At 40.9% G+C, this 20,540-nt stretch overlaps 2 protein-coding genes across 2 annotated transcripts in view; one reads left to right on the top strand and one right to left on the bottom strand.

Annotated features, from left to right (window-relative positions):
• Nucleotides 1-13,723, top strand: part of dnajb12b (DnaJ heat shock protein family (Hsp40) member B12b) — a 34,952-nt gene extending 21,229 nt beyond the window's left edge. The window contains exons 6-9 of the mRNA XM_060940176.1: nt 1,247-1,356; nt 3,430-3,602; nt 9,531-9,671; nt 12,639-13,723. Coding sequence (XP_060796159.1) covers nt 1,247-1,356; nt 3,430-3,602; nt 9,531-9,649 — 402 coding nt within the window. The 3' untranslated portion in view covers nt 9,650-9,671; nt 12,639-13,723. The remainder of the gene's footprint in view (nt 1-1,246; nt 1,357-3,429; nt 3,603-9,530; nt 9,672-12,638) is intronic.
• Nucleotides 13,724-15,195: 1,472 nt separating this feature from the next.
• Nucleotides 15,196-18,793, bottom strand: ddit4 (DNA-damage-inducible transcript 4). The gene is made up of 3 exons (XM_060940177.1): nt 17,210-18,793; nt 16,598-16,788; nt 15,196-16,253 (listed from the first exon to the last, which is right to left on the bottom strand). The coding sequence occupies exons 2-3, from the start codon at nt 16,740-16,742 to the stop codon at nt 15,763-15,765; spliced, it is 636 nt and encodes a 211-aa protein (XP_060796160.1). The 5' UTR covers nt 16,743-16,788; nt 17,210-18,793; the 3' UTR covers nt 15,196-15,762.
• Nucleotides 18,794-20,540: the final 1,747 nt, after the last annotated feature.

The following is a 20,540-nucleotide window of genomic DNA, read 5'->3' as shown; positions in this document are numbered from 1 at the left end:
GCATCCAAAGCTTGGGTGCTAATTCTTGGAGTGTATTGCTGTGGTTTTGCTAACCTTTGGTGGTATTGTTTATGGATATGATGATGGCAGGATGGTGCACAGTAAGACCTTTGGCATGTGACGAACAGGAGAGGGCAGCAGTGAGCTGTGTACGCCACTGACACTACAGTATACACGACCTGTAGCAGTCCTGTAATGTTGTAGAAAGCTGATTGCTTACTTGCACAAATACATTTTGTCAAATAGTTCACCATGTTGCGCGTATTTATTATTTTCCTTTAAGGTACTATTTCGAGTACGTGGGTCATTTTACAGGCTATTTTGTCGAACTTTATGTATAAATGTGACCTGGCTTTGGACTATTTAATTAATTTAACCCTCGGCCCGTATTTCTGAATTTGGATTTAGCTTTGGTTAAGTTTGGTTTCTGCCAGCAGAATGGTGACACTGGGCTTTGGGTCATGATCTGTTTTTCAGTTTGGGTTGATCAGTAGGGAAAATTTAAAGAAGTTTAAAGTGCATATCCTGGACCAAATTCTTTTTTTTTTTATTTATTTTTTTTATAAATATATGAAAATATGTCCGTTTACACACTCATCCAGAAGGGTGATTTTGCACAAGGCCATCTGTCTACAGCAGAAAAAAATAAAATAACAAAACACGTCTGGAAAAATCTCAAGGGAGTCTGGAGTCAGATTCGTAACGCCACCTGCGAAAGCACCAGCAGGCTGCAAGAGTTTGCAGGGTCTCAGTGCACAGCCTGTGTAGACCAAGTTTAGCAGCTAGCGATTTTGCATTGAAATATGGAATTGTCACCTGAGTGCAATGCTGCTTCACGTTTGGATGAAAAATGTAATGTTGCTACACCCTCCTACGATACATCTGTTAACCATTTTAATAATTACGTGATAACGTTGAAGAAATTTGCAGAAAACCACCAGGTCGTTTTCTCATAAACAAACCAGCGCTGACGTAGGATTCAGAAGGAGGCGTCCCGCACGCGACGTCACGAAAATCAATGTTTGCCGGGAAATCCAAATGCCAAGTTTTTTCAGAGGCGGACCAATTCGCCTCAAATGGCTTGATTTCAACTGAATTTTTCTGGTATTGCGCAAGGTAAAAGAATTGCCCAAAATGTGACAGATATTTGACCAAAATAGGAGAATTACATTGATCTTGCTCCTGAATTTACCCGTGATATGCACTTTTAAGGGGTGTGTGTGTGTGTGTGTTTGTGGTGGTACAGGGTGGTTTGGCTCTCTTCGTCCAGCTCATGCCCATCCTCATCCTTGTTATTGTGTCCACTCTCAGCCAGATGATGGTGGCTGACCCTCCTTACAGCCTCAACTACAGACCGTAAGTTCACACACACCACATACATCTTTAGCCCAAGGATTTAATTATGATTTGAAGATCTGTCTTGCATATTAAATGCACAGACTCACACAGCCGTCCACTTTGCCACTGACGGCCGCACACACATTCTCGCTGCCTCGGTGACTGTCACACACACACAGGTGTGCAGTATGTAGTCAGTGACACATACAGTCTTGTGAAAAAAACAAACAAACCGTTATTTAACATGCAAGAGCCACGTCATGTTCATACACAACACCTTCTGATCATCTGTGGGAGGCTTTTCAGCTAACTGAACCATCTTTATCAATAATGTTTTGTAAAAAGCAGGCAAAGTTTACCCCAAAGACTTTATTTTTGAAAAATCTAAAAGGAAGCCATGTTCTTTATGAACTTGGGTTGCTTAGATTGCATCATTCTTTAATTGTTAATTACTAAATTCATTACAAAGTTAATTTTAAAGCACTTTCTCTGTACCTCCACCAACATCAATAAACAAAGTGAGCATTTGAGTTATTGATCCAGACTGTTCACTCAGTGGTGTTATGGGAAAACCTATGAGGACATGATGGCCATGTGGATGCTTAGTACTATTGTATAATCCAGCTTTCGTGTGCTCATGCTGTCACTGAGTCACCTGTTGATCAATAACTAATCTTCATGGAGTGACCAGCCTGTTCCAGCTCCAGCAGACACATCCAGTTCTTATACTTTGACGTAATTCCTGGCCACACAGACCGTGAGATTTACTAAACCATTCTTTGCATGCACATATGGGCCTTTTAGCGTGCGCGCACACAGCTAATTTACAGCTAAAGTAATTGAACAGATATAAATCTGTATGGCCTTCCTAAAGAAGGGAGTGTTAATATTGTGCAAATTGGACATGCATGCACCATGATATTTTATTTATTGGAGCCCTAGGAGCCTTTTATTTTTATTCCTGAAATTTCCACCTACAGAACCCACAAGTCTCCCTGTCCTTTCAAAAAAAAAAATTAACCTCCGTCTTGGGCCTGTGTGCTGTTCATGTTCTTAGCTGGGTCCTTAGAAACCTCATGTCACGTTCCTCAGTCAGACCACCCCAGTGATAATGATGATGATGATGAAAGAACGAAACCCTCAGCAGAGTGGACTGATTTGGGCCACAGTATCACCTGAGAACATGATGTCTTCAGCCTTCCCTTTGACCCTAACTGCCTATCACATGTAATTTGTGTTGAAAGAAAAGTGTTCGAGACCCTCAACCTTCTCTGTATCTCATTCTGTCGTCTTCTCCCTGGTTGAGCTGAGCAGATGAGTGAACAATAAAAAAAAAAGTCCAGTGACGCTGACTTTATACTACTAGACAGTAGGGTGCATCAGTTGCCCTCACTTTCATAAAATCTGATGCATTTTTGTTTGGGTGTTCCTTTTCACCAATAAAGACATCCTGTAAAATTTTTTGACCATATTCAAAAGTCTAATGGTGGCACCATGAGGTTCATTTTTTGACAAAAAACGCTTATTTTATGTTTTCGCGTAAGGTTTGAATCTCAATGTTGGACTCCATTTATTGATTTCTTGTGAGCCAGAGATCATGTTAAGAACCTTTGCAAGGGATTGAGAAGCATTAATGTGATTCATAATACATTTGTATTGTTTAAAAGTAGTTGAGCAATGATTCAATGAACAGCTAAAACTCAAACTGTGCTTGATAATATATTTAGAATATGGACTAAAAATGTGTATCTAAGATATTTGGTATACTCTATAAGGTGCCATAATGTTTCATGAAAAGTGATCGAAATTTTGTCTTAAAAGTCATAAAATAGCAGCTTTTTCCATAACTTTGAGCTCCTGGTGCCACCATTAAACTTTTTGAATTTTGTCAAAATATTTCACCCAGTGTGTTTTCTTACCAAAAGGAACATAAAAACAAAAATGCATCATGATCGGAGGAGCTTTTCATTTTTAGGGGGCAACTGATGCACCCTACTAGACAGTTCATTGATCAGGCTTCCGCCGCAGCTGCAGTTGTACACGTGATCAGTTTCTCTGGCTTTAAAACATATGTGCTGTTTTGGGTTCTAGGTCTGTAGGTCACACACAGAAGCGACTGACTGAGACCCTGCATGTGCCGTACTATGTGACGGAGCGTTTCAGTCAGGAGTACAGCGGCATGAGTCTGAGACAGGTGGAGCGCAGCGTCGAGGACCACTACATCTCCAACCTCCGCAACAACTGCTGGAAGGAGAAACAACACAGTATGCATTTCCCACAAACATGCTAAGTCTTTCCACCATTCCTCAAGACACGTTCATAGTGTCGCTAGGAAGTTTGTGAACCCTTTACCGTTTTCTGTATTTTTTGCATAAATTGGATCTGAAATGTGATCAGAGCCTCAAACTTGAAAGAGAACCCAATTAAACAAACAATGTGAAGCATTATAGTTTTTACATTTACTTATTGAGCAAAATTATCCAACATTTAAATAACTTTATCAGGGGGGGAAAGTATCTGAATGTTTGCCTTCAGTAACTGATGTGAGCAGCAATAAGTTCAACAAAACTTTTCTGGTAAGTGGGGGATCAATTCTGCACGATGGGTTGGAGGAATTTTGGCCCATTCCAATTTACAAATCCGCTTCAACTCGGTGATGTTAGGAGGCTTCCTTGGATGAACTTCTCTTTTTGGGTCCTTCCACAACATTTGCTGTTAGCTTAAGTTCTGGACTTTGATTTGGCCTTTCCAAAATGTTAATTTTTTTTCCTGCTTTCACTACTGCTTTGTAGACTTGTTTGTATGCTTAGGGTTGTTGCTGCTTGACTCACTTGCAGTTAAGCTTCAGTTCACAGAAAAATACCCTGACATTCTCCTGCAGAATTTGCTGGTACAATCCAGAGTTTATAGATCTATCATTAATGGCAAACTGTCCTGGAACCTAAGGAGGCAAAGAAGCCCAAAATCATGATACTACCACCCCCATGTTTCACGGTTGGGATTAAGTTCTTATGTTGGAATGCAGTGTTTGGTTTTTGTCAAACGTAATGCTTCTCTTTTAAACCAAAAAGTTCTATTTTGAATTCATCTGTCCACAGAACATTCTTCCACAAGGCACTGGCTTATAACTGGTCTTGAGCAAACAGGCAGCAGTAGGGGTGTCGTTCCAAAAAAAAAAAATTTTGGCTTCTTCCTTGCTATCCTGCCATGCACACAGTTCTTGTAGAGTGTTTGCCTGATGGTGGACTCATGAACATTGACATTATTCAATAAAAGAGTGGCCTGCAAGTCCTTAGATGTTACCGTGGGGTTCTTTGTAACTTGTAATATTTGCCACACCATATGAGTGAGGGTTTTTTTGCGCTGGATGGCCATTTCCTCCATTTGTACATCATCTGCCTCACAGTGGAGTGGTGGAGACCAAACCATGTCTTTTTAGAAACAACTTTGTAATCTTCTCCAGCCTGGTGAACATTGTTACCCCTTTTTTTGAGGTTCTCGGGAATCTCCTTTGATCATGAACACGGCACACTTCAATAAACCTGCGTAGTGAAGATCGAACTTTGAAAGTGAGGACCCATGTTTATGTTCTTGAAACATGGAAAGGCCTGCTAAACCCAGCACGGTGGTGTAGTGGTTAGCCTCACAACAAGAAGGTTCTGGGTTCAAGCCCAGTGGCTGATGAGGGCTTTTTTGTGTGGAGTTTGCATGTGCTCCCCGTGTCTGTGTGGGTTTCCTCTGGGTGCTCCGGTTTCCCCCACAGTCCAAAGACATGCGGTTAGGTTAACATGGGGTGGCCTTGAGCGAGGCACCTAACCCCCAGCTGCTCCCTGTAGCATAGCTGTAGCATGCTCTGGCCATGTATGCGTGTGTTTTCATTGCTTACTTGTGTGTGTGTGTGTGCGTGCATGCGTGCAGAAGATGAATTGCACTGTGCTTGAGTGTGCTTGTGGCAAATAGTCTTCTAAACCCATGCCTGATGGCCATCCCACGACTTCAGTTACCCCTTTAAATTAAGTCACACTCCTAAAGGTTAACGTACTTTTTTTTGACGAAGATATTTAATGTGGGATAATTTTGCTCTGTAAATAAATGTAAAAACTATGTTGCATCATTTGTTTAACTGGGTTTGCTTAATCTAGTTTCACGATTTAGATGACGCTCTGATCACATTTTAGGTCATTTTATGCAGAAAACTGTAAAGGGTTCACAAACTTTCTAGCAGCACTGTATGCCTGAGTAATAAATAATAAGATACGAAATAGTAAGAATAAGATTTCAGCCAATTGATGTGTGTCTCAGATTCCAGTAAGAACTTTGTTCTCTTACTTGCATAATGTGCTAATCTGAAGCCATGGGGTGATCGCTGTTAAATGCTGTCAGCTTAAAAATTTGTGTGCAATGCACTAGAAGGTAGATGATAAATTTTCAAATGATCAGCCTCGCCGATTTATACCTTTTGTAACAAACATGGGCTTTAATTTTCCTCGGATGCAAGGATTACCAATTTGAAATATTCACTATAGAGCTGTATTTTTAGAGTTGGAGTTTAGAGTAGTTTAAAAGGTACATCAATATTTTATGTAGAGAAAATTCTCCGAGTTATGTGAAGTCGCCGCTCAAATTTCGAGTCACTTTTCATGCTTCTGAGGTCGCTAGATTTTCTTGGTGAGACCTGTCACAGGAAGTGAGTTTCTCAAACGTGTCTAGGTCACGTCCTGTAAAATAAGCAATAGGAAATGTGACCTGGTTACGCAAATAGCATTTGAAGGGTAAAATATTCTGACAATATGCAACACAATACAGCATAATCAAATTCATCATAAAATTTGGACTGATACAAAACTGTTCAAATTTGTATTAGACAAGATTCCAGTGAACAGCTAATACGTGGCCTAGTTATAACCTGCTTCTTAGAGATGGGAAGGAAGAAATTAACTAATTAAATAGTGGTGCTTGAAAGTTTGTGAACCCTTTAGAATTTTCTGTATTTCTGCATAAATATGACCTAAAACATCATCAGATTTTCACACAAGTCCTAAAAGTAGATAAAGAGAACCCAGTTAAACAAATGAGACAAAAATATTATACATGGTCATTTATTTATTGAGGAAAATGATCCAATATTACATATCTGAGTGGCAAAAGTATGTGAATCTTTGCTTTCAATATCTGGTGTGACCCCCTTGTGCAGCAATAACTGCAACTAAACGTTTGCGGTAACTGTTGATCAGTCCTGCACACCAGCTTGGAGGAATTTTAGCCCGTTCCTCCATACAGAACAGCTTCAACTCTGGGATGTTGGTGGGTTTCCTCACATGAACTGCTCGCTTCAGGTCCTTCCACAACATTTCGACTGGATTAAGGTCAGGACTTTGACTTGGCCATTCCAAAACATTCACTTTTTATTCTTCTTTAACCATTCTTTGGTAGAACGACTTGTGTGCTTAGGGTCATTGTCTTGCTGCATGACCCACCTTCTCTTGAGATTCAGTTCATGGACAGATGTCCTGACACTTTCCTTTAGAATTCACTGGTATAATTCAGAATTCATTGTTCCATCAATGATGGCAAGCTGTCCTGGCCCAGATGCAGCAAAACAGGCCCAAACCATGATACTACCACCACCATGTTTCACAGACGGGATAAGGTTCTTATGCTGGAATGCAGTGTTTTCCTTTCTCCAAACATAACGCTTCTCATTTAAACCAAAAAGTTCTATTTTGGTCTCATCCGTCCACAAAACATTTTTCCAATAACCTTCTGGCTTGTCCACGTGAACTTTAACAAACTGCAGACGAGCAGCAATGTTCTTTTTGGAGAGCCGTGGCTTTCTCCTTGCAACCCTGCCATGCACACCATTGTTGTTCAGTGTTCTCCTGATGGTGGACTCATGAACATTAACATTAGCCAATGTGAGAGCGGCCTTCAGTTACTTAGAAGTTCCCCTGGGGTCCTTTGTGACCTCGCCGACTATTACACGCCTTGCTCTTGGAGTGATCTTTGTTGGTCGCCCACTCCTGGGGAGGGTAACAATGGTCTTGAATTTCCTCCATTTGTACACAATCTGTCTGACTGTGGATTGGTGGAGTCCAAACTCTTTAGAGATGGTTTTGTATCCTTTTCCAGCCTGATGAGCATCAACAACGCTTTTTCTGAGGTCCTCAGAAATCTCCTTTGTTCGTGACATGATAGACTTCCACAAACACGTGTTGTGAAGATCAGACTTTAGATCCCTGTTCTTTAAATAAAACAGGGTGCCCACTCACACCTGATTGTCATCCCATTGATTGAAAACACCTGAATCTAATTTCACCTTCAAATTAACTGCTAATCCTAGAGGTTCACATACTTTTGCCACTCAGTTATGTAATATTGGATCATTTTCCTCAATAAATAAATGACCAAGTATAATTTTGTCTCATTTGTTTAATTGTGTTCTCTTTATCTACTTTTAGGACTTGTGTGAAAATCTGATGTTTTAGGTCATATTTATGCAGAAATATAGAAAATTCTAAAGGGTTCACAAACTTTCAAGCAACACTGTAACTAACTAATTAACTAACTGCAAGTGCCATCAAATAATACTTGATACCAAAGGTGTTTGCAGGAAATCCTAATTATAATGAAAAATGTATTCAAAATGAAGCAATTCTTAGGTTGGATGCAGCTGTTTCACTCCTGAATGACTCATTGCTATTTTTCGAAATCAGCCAAAGTTCCTCTCGGTTATTTAACTTTGACAGCAACTTGTGACTATTAAAACAGTATTGTACTTTGCATTTGTTTAAAAAAAAAAATTCAAAATGAATGTAAAACCAATGGTGATGTTTATTTGCACTGACGAACCAAATACATAATCCTTCCTGCATTATTATTGCACCTGCTGTGTCTGCACTTAACTTTTTTTTTTTTAAATTAAAAAGTAGAAATTGAAGATCGCCGTCTCATCACTGATATTTAGGATACCTCCCAGTATTCACCTTATAATGAAGCAGTCAGGCTCTTAAGTTTTTCCAGTCAGATTGAGAGCAGAGTATATCATAGTCACCCAAAAAAACTGGCTCTGCTTCATTCATTTATTCATTCATTCATCTTCAGTAACCGCTTTTGGGTTGAGGAGGCTCCTGGGTGCAAGGATTGAGAATTCACTGCAGATGTGACCCAAGTCCTATTTTTGTGCATCTTTTTATCAGTTTTTCTGGATCAAATTTCTTCAAATGCTCAGAGAACGTGTGTGTGAATGTCGCTTGGTTCCCTGACTCAGCACTACTCCTTCAGCTGTTCCCATTCGTCCTCCAGACAAAGCCACAAACCACAAAACATTTCCTCCAATTGTGTTTGGGTTTTTTGGCTATTTCTACACAAGCGGGCACGTCATACTGTATCATGGTTAATCAGAATTGCCTTAGGGCGGTTAGTACAGGTTTCTCAACTCACTTGCATTCTGACTCGCAGTTTGCAGCTTCGTCATCGTCTTGCTTCATCATCAAAATCGTTGTCGGACGTCAGAGTATTCAGTAGAAAGAACTGCTGTCTTCCTTTTAAACCATGTATCAAAATGTTTGCAGTTCAGAAATCGAAAACCTGGACTGACCGAAGCGCTGCTTATCGGCTCTGCTTTATCAGTATTGATGGTGTCGGTGTGTATTTTCTCAGTAGCTGAGTAAACACAGCCCCTGATAATCCTGCAGCAAGACGATTGAAGGGTTCGTGGGTACATGGTGGTGTGGTTGTGGTATAATTTTTTTTTTGTGTGTGTGTGTGTGTGTGTGTAAATATAAATAATGAGGGTAAGTCAAAAAGTTCTAAGACAAATGAAAAAAAATCTTTATTTATGAAAATAGCAAAGGTGTTTCTCTACATATCCTCCATTTAGGTCTAAACACTTCTGTACATGATGTTTCCATCTGAGAATTCCGTCTTTGTATTCCTTTTTTTTTAAGTTCCTTTTGAAATTATAACATCTGTCTGAGAACTTTTTGACTTACCCGTGTGTGTGTGTGTGTGTGTGTGTGTGTGTGTGTGATTATTTATTATTTTTATTTTTCCCCATATACGGATGTGATTCTGGGGAAGAGGAGTTGCCATGACGACTTGTTCATGTTAGGAAGACTGAAAATAAAACCGTTTAAACGATCAGTATTGCAGTGTGCAGATTGAATATCATGTCCATGTGTGTATGTCCACAGAGGAGGGTTTGCTGTACCGTGCACGCTATTTTGGTGATAGTGACCTCTATCAGAGAGCTCAGAGAATGGGCACCCCCAGCTGCTCCAGATTGGCAGAGGTTCAGACTTCTGTCCACTGATAAACCAGCACGATCATGGCAGGTGAGGAGGAGAAATGTGTGACACTGTTCGACGCACTGCTTTATTTGTTTTAACAGGTTTGTATTCTAATGGCTATAGATAATGTTTACTAAAGAACCAACCCAGATCAGAGAATAAGGTGCAGTCTGACTGTGAGCGACTAATTCTTGAATCCTGATGGGTGCATAGGTGTAGAAAGTGAACATTTGGGATGTACGATTGTCATTAGCTCATACACATCAACAAATATGAATTGTGTACAACCATGCAATCAGTTTTATGTTAATCTTTAATTAAACTGTGTAAACTATCATGCACGAGTTAATCCCCCCTGCATGTATTGTACCTTAATCAGTATGTTAAGGAAGCATTTTTGGCAAGATATCACTCTTAAACTCTGTGCTGATGCAGGGTTAACAAAATGGTGCATTTTATGTAAGGAATAAAATATGATTGGGGCATGTGGGTGGTAGAAAAGAGCAATTGGACTCGCTTGAAGATTCTTGAAAACATTCCACCTCTCATCCGAAAGGCTTCTTCAGTTCTGTCTGACTAATAAGGAGTATCAGATTGCCCGTTAGGGTGATCAGTGGAAAGCTGACTCTCTCTTGCCCCTTTTCCACCAAAGCAGTTCCAGGGCTGGTTCGGGGCCAGTGCTTAGTTTGGAACCGGGTTTTCTGTTTCCACTGACAAAGAACTGGCTCTGGGGCCAGAAAAACCGGTTCCAGGCTAGCACCAACTCTCTGCTGGGCCAGAGGAAAGAACCGCTTATGTCAGCGGGGGGGGCGGAGTTGTTAAGACCAACAACAATAACAAGACCACGAAAGATCGCCATTTTTAAGCAACGAGAAGCAGCAGCTGTACAAACGCGAAGTCATCCATTATTATTATTGCTGTTGTTGCTGCTGCTTCTTCCGTGTTGCTTTTGCTTCGATATTTGCGCCAAGGTTTATGCAAACGTAGCGACGTAACTAACGTATACAGTAACGTAATGACGTGGCTTCCCTTAGCACCGCGAGCTATGGAAAAGCAAACTGGTTCTCAGCTGGCTCGCAAGTTGAACGAGTTGTGAACCAGCACCAGCACTGGCCCTGAACCAGCCTTGGAACTGATTTGGTGGAAAAGGGGTATCTGTCCTCCTGTGAGTCACCGAAAACAGCTGGGTCTTGGCGTGCACCCAGCCGTCTGGGAAGTGTGCCCAAGACCACATTGTAGATGGTTGATAAATGATGTCTTAGACCCCCACCTCTGTTCAGTGATGGTCGTTCCAGGTTGACAAAAATAGCTTCTTTAACTCCTCGCTCATACCAACAATCCTCTCTGGCTAAAATGCATACGTTACAATCCTGAAATGAGTGTCCTTTTGTTGTTAAGATGAATGTAGACAGCAGAGTCCTGGCCTGAGGAGCTGGCTCTCCTGTGTTGAGCCATGCGCCTGTAAAGCGGTTGTTTTGTTTCCCCAATATGAGTCCGTGCATTCCTCACTGCACTGAATTGCATACACTACGTTGTCCTGTTTGTGTCTGTGTATTCTGTCCTTAGGGTGAACCAGTTTCTGCTTCAGGGTGTTACTGGGTCTGAAATGTACCGGAATGTTGCGTTTGTAGAAGATCCTCCTGAGTTTCTCAGATAGACCAGAAATGTAGGGAATGACAATGTTCTTGCGTTTGTTCCTGTTGTCATCCTTGTCCGTTATGTTCCTTTTTCTGCTCTTTAGGAAAGCCCAGTTGGGATACCCGCAATTCTGAAGTGCTTTCTTGATATGATTCTGCTCCTTCTCTTTTCCCTCTACCGTTGTAGGGATGTTCTGAGCCCTGTGTTGTAAGGTCCTAATGACCCCCAATTTATGTTCCAGTGGATGGTGAGAGTCGAAAAGTAGGTACTGGTCTGTGTGTGTGGGTTTCCGGTAGACCTCGATACTAAGGCTTCTGTCTTGTCTAATGTGTACATCACAATCCAAGAAGGCTAGATTATTATTAGTCAGACAGAACTGAAGAAGCCTTTCGGATGAGAGATGAAACGTTTTCAAGAATCTTCAAGCAAGTCCAGTTGCTCTTTTCTACCACCCACAGTTTACTATGACCTGGATGACTGAGAATCTTCACAGACATGATGGGGGCATGATATTGTTTTCCTAAAAATCAACCAAAGGGTGGTACAATAAAAAGCAGAGTCACCACACCACCCTGAAGCTGATGATTTGCCAACAACAGCATGCATGTCTTAAGTGTTTTTTTTTTTTTAAATATAATTACCCCAACAATTTCCCAACGATTACAGTTTTAATTTAGTGAGGAATAACCTTAAGTCAGGTGAACTTTTTTTTGTCCATTCTGGCATAATAGGACATGCACAGGATTGAAATGTCGTTTCTCCCAGACCCTCGGTGTAAATGTAAATAGACAAGTATTTAAAAAAAAAAAAGCCCCACACAGATTTTTTTTTTTTTTTTTTAGACACGAGTATAAAAAAGGCACACTCGTATACAAAAAAAAAAGCCCACGCAAGCAGAAATGGTGCAAATGTCTGAACATGTATGGGAGTATCTACAATGCACAAATGTTCCATGCTGTGGTATTAACCATTTTATAGTTGTTTAATGTTGTGGAACGTCCGTGAGACAGATGGGCACATTTTCACTGCTGTAGTTTTCATAAAACCAGGCCCAGTGAAAGGCAGCATGTTTATGTAGCAGTTAAAGTACTTTTCTGCATAATAGAAGTGACTGGAGAAAAGGAGAGCAAACAGCAGTAGAGTAGCGCTGAAGAATTGTCAGAATTAACATGTTTGCAGAGCTCTCCTCTGTCCAGTGTCCCCTTTCAGTCCCTTGTCAGACCTTTAGTGAGTTATGAAGCGTGACCTGGTTCTTAGGTGGTCCATACCTGACCCTTATCAGTGTGAGAAGACCATACAGCCCCACCACACTGTGTGCGTCATGTTCATTTCATCATGACTATATTTTAACGATTTTCTCTTCTTTTTTTTTAGGTGTAAAATTGACTCCCTGTTAAAATGGTGGCAAACTGGTGACTTTCAGCCAAAGGAGAGGGGGGTGTGTGTGTGTGTGTGTGTGTGTGTGTGAGAGAGAGAGGGGGAGAGAAAGCGATATCCATGTTGAAGGATTCTCTTGTAAGGGTTTGTAAAGGAAAGGATCTTTTTCCTGCCCTTTACAGACCTGTGCTACACCTCAGTTAAGAAATTATCCTATCGTTTTAGAGATATGAAATGTATTTAATTCCCTTCAGGCTGAAATATGTGTTTAGATCTTTATCTGGTTCCTTTTAGACCATGATCTAGTCACTTTGTATTAATTTATATAATTGTACATTTGAGATTTAGCTATGCAGGAGTTTATTGATTGTCACATGTTAAATAAGCATTAATAAGTGCTCTATACACTTTAAGTTATTCCACGAAAGCGAGTCGTACATGAGCCGATAGCCGACGAGGCACGTAGCACCGATTTGGCTATAAGCCATGTATGATGAGATTGAGTGGAATAACTGTTTTTTATTCTATCCACATTCACTGGATTTTGAGAAACGGAGCATTTTTTTTTTTCAAATTCAATAAATAAAAACTTTTATACAAAACGTCCGTCAAAACAATTTCCACCTAGAATGTAAACAAAACCGTGCAATGACGGTAGCAATTTGTGAAAAATGCTATCATTCTTGAAAAATAAAGATACATTCTTACCATCAAGTACTTTTTATTCCATATTTTGTTGCTTTTTTTGGGGGGGGGTTGAGTAGTTTTTATTTCGTCTTCGGTTGGTTCAGCAACACGTGCCACCATTTTGTTTTTCTCTACTCACGGTGTGCGAGCTGATAGCCTAGTAGTAGAGTAGCCAATCAGAGCATGCAATTGCTCATATCCAGTGAATGTGGATAGAATAATAACCTTTATCTTCACAACTAGAATTTACGCAGCTCTGTAGTGAAGTAACATTTATTCAAGGATCAGGACATTTTTAAAATATCTAATATAAATTTGGAATGCTGATTAAACATCTGTAGCAATGCTTCTCTGGATGACAACGGAACAATAAAATCCTATATGCCACTCTTCAACCTTTCAAGTTGGTGTGGTTTGTTTGTGCTGAGGAAGTGTGATATTGTGTGCACAGGCGTGGGACTGGTGGGTTCTGTGTGTGTTTCAGGAAGGGAGGAGAATGAGAATAGGAGTGAGACTGGAACTGTGTGTGCCCGGTTGAGTCATGGCCAATTTTGGCAGGCTGTGTTGTCAGTGAAAACATGCAGCAGCGCACGTTCCTCATCATGGCGAGATCATACCAGTCTGTGCTGGATTTGCATTTCTGCTGTGGATTCTTTTGTTATATAGATTTTTTTTTTTTTTCTTTCAAGCTTCAGCCTGTTGAATGGTTTTCTAATTGAATAAGCACTTCATAAGTACACCATTTCAAACACTTCTTACAGTATCAAGTTGATCAAATATGAATTTGAAACTTGTGAAATTCACTTGCTTTTGAAAGCAGATCTTGGTCATTTAAATTCACAGACGAGGAAAGTTACAGTTGGAAGTTTTCCCTTCTCTCTTAAAACCTAATCCAAATGGGCTGGGTTTCCCAAGAAGCATCGTAACACAAATACGGTAGAGGGAGCAAAAAACCCATCTCTATACTTGTGTGAAACTGATCAGTTAGTTATTTAGCATAAGGGACTCCTTTTCAATTGGGGAATGAGCCCTGTTCTTCTCCCTTGCCACCATGTTTTTGTATTTGGTTGTATTAAATTTTTTTGGTATTTTAATTTTTTTTGCAAACCCCAATAAACTAAACACAAGGTACCTTAATGAAAACTCACTCATTCTCCAGCACAGAAATGTTAAGGTCCTGAATTAAATCTGATGGAGCTGGTTTAGTAAAGCATTCTCTGAAAATTCATATAACGTGCACACCTCTATGCAAGTACTTGACGGATTTGTACCGTCAGGAAATGAATTTTTACTTGTGCCTTTTTATAGCAGCGGTCACGAACCTCTATTGCAGCAGAAGAAAAGGCCCAGCGTCTGCAGATCACAGGGTATTCTGGGTTTTATTCTTGGGTTCCCCCCCTTGAATGACTCTGCAGTATTGCTGGTTCACAGGGCCCTCAGTTCAAGCCTGAGAAAGTTACTGCCCGAATTTGCATTAGACTTCCCGTGGACACGTTTTAAAGGGGAGCAGAACTTTCACGCAAATTTGCCTTCAATAGTGATGGTTAGTTTATACAAATGCACATCAGGCAAAGTCACCACTAATTATTACTGTAATTCTCCACGTACATCCTAGAAGTAAAATCTAGGACCTTAACAGCTTCTGTTCATCATTCTTAAGAACCCCTTACAGCAGGTTTCTTAGCAAAAGAGGAAAGGGGGGGGGACCCCAACCATCCAACTAGAGCCTGGATGATTAATTGTTCCAAAAGAAGCCCGAACACCCTTGTGTAGTGTCGTGTAGGCATCTTTCAGAAATCAAACGCCATGTTTTGCAGCACAATGAGGCCAAATCTCACACTGGTGAACATAGTCACTGAAGCAAATATTTCTTAAAAAATAAATTTTCCATGTTCCCTTAATTTACATATAAAACATTTGAATATCAAATAAATAAATGATGCACAAATGAATATGCATGACGTGCTAAAACAATTAAGATGCTAAGAGTCCATTTTAACTAAAAGATCAAGCTTGGGTCATGAAATAGTGCTTGTTGGATTAAAACAAAACCACAAATTTCGAGACACGGGTAAATCAGGTTGATAAAATAGCTGCCGCAGTCGTCATTTTCAGAAAATAAAAAGTGAGGTAAATATTTCAACACAGTCAACAAAACGGCACCAGACAGATTAAAAAACTGCCTGAAAGGAGTGCAATCTATGATGTACATATAGCAATCAGCAAGTATGAGAATGCCTTTACATTTGCTGTACCCTATGCTCTTTTTGTATAAATACCCTGGTGATAAGTGAGACCTGCAATGTCTGGTAATATTGTCAATAGATACACAGTATTGTCTTTAGTCCTTTGTTGAGAACAGCTCTCAGATCACTAAAACGGTGACCTAATAGAGCCAGAATGCCTCAGAAATGTCCAGATTTGGCACTGGGGCTCAACACTCTTCAATAAGCAGCTCTTCGGAGCTGTACAGTTTCCTTTTGATCACTCTGAAGCCAGTGCAGAGTTTCAGGGCACCTCTCGGAGACGTTGATGAGGATTTAGCAGCAAACAAGCCCTGGATCTTCGGCCAGATGCCCCCTGACTCAGGCCTGAGGACGAGCGTGAGCTGAAATGTGGGTACAAGGCAGGGGTCAGCAGCAATCTGGCTTATGCTATGACACATCTCTCCCTGCTGCACACACAGATCAATGAGTGCCCCCCGGAGGCCGCATGGCTCGCTCACTGCCAGCTGCACCAACTCGGTCCCTATATGCTCCAGAAGCTTGTTGGGGATGAGAAGTTTGGAGCAGTGCAACGTGCAGCCTTTTGCTTCAATCAGGCTAAGAGCAATCTGTTGGACTACTTCTTTACAGAGGCTCTCCTCTGTTGGATCGTAGAACATGTCAGCATCCAGAGCAGACAAGTCAGGAAGACATACAGAACCTGGAAGAGAGAGAAATTGTGAAGAAATTAGTTTTATATAAGAATACTGAGTAACAAGAAAACATGTTAACCAGCATGCATCATAAAGCATCGCAATATGAATGTGATGCTTTCGCTCGATTAATTACGTCATAATGCGGTTTTCTAATCGTACTGCAGGTATCAGGTGTTTTTATAAATTAAAAAAAAAAAAAAACCTCGCCAACCCCACTGCTGCTCACAGTAACAACTAGCTGTCTAAACAATTCAAGACCCCGAGTACCACATTTGATGCTTGTGATAAGATGAGATTGATTCACACAATGAACAAGCCACTTAAGACTAGAGATTTATATGTAACTCACCAGTGTCCGAGCCATCATCTGTGCCGCTGTGTTCGGAGTCAGAGTCTATACTGTAACTGCTGTTGAGTTTCTGCACCAGGCCGCTCCAGGACAGTCGCTGTGGAGCTCCATCAGCCCAAACACCTTCACTGTGGATCTTCTGCATGACTCCAAACCTCTAAGTGCAGCTGTACAGGATCAAATGTGCTTACCTGAGAAGGAAAAAAAGATAGCAACTTCTAAATGTACGTCTAAGACAATAACCAAAAATTGTCATTCAGGCATTCAAAAGAACAATGTTGAAGCAACATCTAATTATGCATTCCTCCCCCCATGCATAGAAAAATCCAGATTTTTGCTATAAAGTGAGCTTCAGAAGATTACACAGTCAGAAAAATAAGCTCCTTCTGGATGGCTCAATGCTTCAGTTAGCTTAAGGGATTCGATCTAGAACCTTCTGTCACTTTGTTGAAGAAATTAAATTTAAAAAAAAAATTAACATGCTACATTTAACCTCGTTCCTTGAGTACTGGCTTTGTGTGTTAGTGCTAGAAAAGATCAGTTTTGCAAACTGCATGACTGAATAGAAACAAAACCAAGCTTCAGACACACAAAAATAACCTCGACACTCACCCAAACCGTGTGGTGATAACCTACGGGGAATGTTTTGCCAGGACTTAATGATATATATCCTAAGTTTTCGGCGAATTACTCTGTTCAAAGTAACAAAGAGCAGAGAAACCAGGTTGAGTGCTCAGTCCTTCCTTCAGTGCAGCAGCAGAACCTCTTCTGCAAACACTGATGTCATGAACAAAGCTGTTTATATAACTCCGCCCAGCTCCAGCTTTCCATGCCCCCTGGAGACAACTCAGCCAATCAGCTTTGAGCGCACGTTCAGAGCGTTCCACTTTGCCCAGTAACACGAAACGTGCACCAGTTATTGTCTGCCGAGGAAAGGAAAAACACAGCAAGTAGTCTTTTGTTTCACCTTTGACAAGTTGGGACAAAACCTGTCTGTCTGATTGTGTGTCCGAGCTAAATGGACAGTTAGTATTTGGTAGGCTATTTTATATTATGCTGTATGTGTGTGCACACAAGTGTGGTGACAAACAAGAATACATTAGCAAAATGTGATATTGCAGTAAAAAAAAACAACTTTGCATGCATTTTTCATGAAGCACATCTGATGAAATGATAAAATAGCAGTACATGTAATACAATTTAAATAAAAAAAAAATATGCATGCATTAAAACTGATTTCAGTATCCAGAAAGAATAATTTTTGTGGGCTACCATATGACGTCATCATCATCATCATCCTTGCACTGCACTGTTTGTACACTCATACATCAGACTAGATATCTATGAGAAGCGAGTGTACAAAAAGATGCAAGTTCCAGAGAAGATTGCAGCCTGTGATGCAACATTACATCATTCCATATAAGTCAGGTGATGTCTGTCTGAATACACTCCATGCACCAGCACTATGACATAAACATTAATTTAGTGGCCTAGTGAATATTTGTAACCACTCTTTGCTGAAAACGAAACCGATCGTGTTAATAAATGTGCCTTGATATGGTGGGAGAAGTCTACTCTGCTATTACAGCACCTCTTGTGGAAACAGAATTCAGCATGATGCAATGTTACATGGTATCGTCTTGGTATCATCATCTTGCAACTTCAAGAACATCCTGGGAATGATGAAGATCTGAGATAACTGGCTGGAAATGCACAGATATATCAACAGTCACGCATCCCGTCCATCAATTATCTGGAGCAGATGGGATGTTCGACAGGGTTGCAGGCAAGCTGGAGCCTATCCCAGCTGACTACGGGTGAAAGGCGGGGTACACCCTGGACAAGTCGCCAGGTCATCACAGGGCTGACACAGACAACCATTCACACTCACATTCACACCTACGGTCAATTTAGAGTCACCAGTTAACCTAACCTGCATGTCTTTGGACTGTGCAGGAAACCGGAGCACCCGGAGGAAACCCACGCGGACACGGGGAGAACATGCAAACTCCACACAGAAAGGCCCTCGCCGGCCACAGGGCTCGAACCCGGACCTTCTTGCTGTGAGGCGACAGTGCTAACCACTACACCCAGTCACATATCAGTCATTTGAATTTACATAATGCCACTCATCTCATCTCATTATCTCTAGCCGCTTTATCCTGTTCTACAGGGTCGCAGGCAAGCTGGAGCCTATCCCAGCTGACTACAGGCGAAAGGCGGGGTACACCCTGGACAAGTCGCCAGGTCGTCACAGGGCTGACACATAGACACAGACAACCATTCACATTCACACCTACGGTCAGTTTAGAGTCACCAGTTAACCTAACCTGCATGTCTTTGGACTGTGGGGGAAACCGGAGCACCCGGAGGAAACCCACGCAGACACGGGGAGAACATGCAAACTCCGCACAGAAAGGCCCTCGCCAGCCACGGGGCTCGAACCCGGACCTTCTTGCTGTGAGGCGACAGCGCTAACCACTACACCACCGTGCCGCCTCGTGTCAATTTTAACTAACATTTTATGACAGATAAGTGGAACAATATAGTTCTGTATATTAATACATTTCTTGAAAATTAATTCTGTTTAGCCATAAAATCAGATGTCTTTTAATCCTCGTCCTGTTTTACATTTTGATTTTATTTTAGATAACCATGTTGGAGGCAAAAACAACCCCATGGCACATAAACACCAATAAAATGACACCAGTTAAAAACGAACCCTGTGGATATTTACTCATTAACAGATACAGGTAGTTGCACAACAATCAGGACATGACATTTATTTTAGGATATCCTTCCAACATAAACATGTTCATGTTATGTTGGAAGGATATCCTAGGAAGCATAAACATATGCTTCCTAACTTTGACTGTAATGGAGCAGTTTATTGTTAGAAGTCAGTTAAAATGCGTTAGTGATTTACCTGAAGCTGTTTGGCCAACTGAATACATCCGTTCTTCTGTGTGCATTTCAATTTGCTCATTAAAAAGTGTGAAAGTTTTGGCACATTGCCCTGAGTTCATGGATATTTTGAGGGTACAAGTGAGAGCTGGACCTGTACAACACGTACAATGTGCAAGTATGAGCATGAATGAAGATTTAAAAAATAAAAATCACAGGTATGGTACAACACTGTTAATAATTCTAACATACATAAAACAGGTTTTAGATTGAGGATGTGAGTTGAGATGGTTTGTAGTGTCTTCAGGACCCAGCAGTATGTGCTGTAGGTTTGGTCCCACCCTTTTTTGGAACAGAATGTACTGTACTTTCCCTCATGTTTATCACTGCCCTTTTCATTCATTACGATGCAAAACATCCAGCAGGACAAACCGTACCACAAACTGAGTTCTGCAAAGCCAACTTAGGAAACAGTGTATATGAGCAAAGCTCAGTGGACATTGTTTGTTCTACTCTCAAAGAGAGAGGGGAAAAAACAACCCAAAGCCACCAACTCTGCATAGATTATTTTTGCCACTAAATAGTTAACAAAAACTATGAAAGCTACATTAGATATAAGTATGCATATACTTAGTGTGCTGAGAGCTTGTTATGAACACAGTAGTTAGCTTTATAAGACAAAAAGTGTGGGTTTTATTTGGCATCTTCCTGCACCCCCATCTCACTTTGTCTTCGGTTTCTACAGCTGCTGCTACAAGTAGGCTACATGCAGTCGCTTACTTTCTCTCTCTCTCACACACACGGGGGTGGGGGGTTAACCTCACAGACCACAGCAAGAAAATTAATAGTAACAGTGCAGGAGTATGGAACAAAGCATAGGGCTCAGGTACACTGAAGACAAAAACAAGATAAGTTTGGGCTCCTATCAGCTGACTACATTTGTAGCAAAGATATGTGTATGCATCTAAACAGCTTTACATTCAATAATTATTCAGTTGGTCGGGTTCAATGCCCAAACTGATAATCACATCATCAGTTT

Source organism: Neoarius graeffei, chromosome 14 (assembly GCF_027579695.1).
Source record: "Neoarius graeffei isolate fNeoGra1 chromosome 14, fNeoGra1.pri, whole genome shotgun sequence".
Classification (NCBI taxonomy): Eukaryota; Metazoa; Chordata; class Actinopteri; order Siluriformes; family Ariidae; genus Neoarius; species Neoarius graeffei.
Note: the sequence above shows the minus strand (reverse complement) of the source record. Positions and strands in the feature narration are given on the sequence as shown.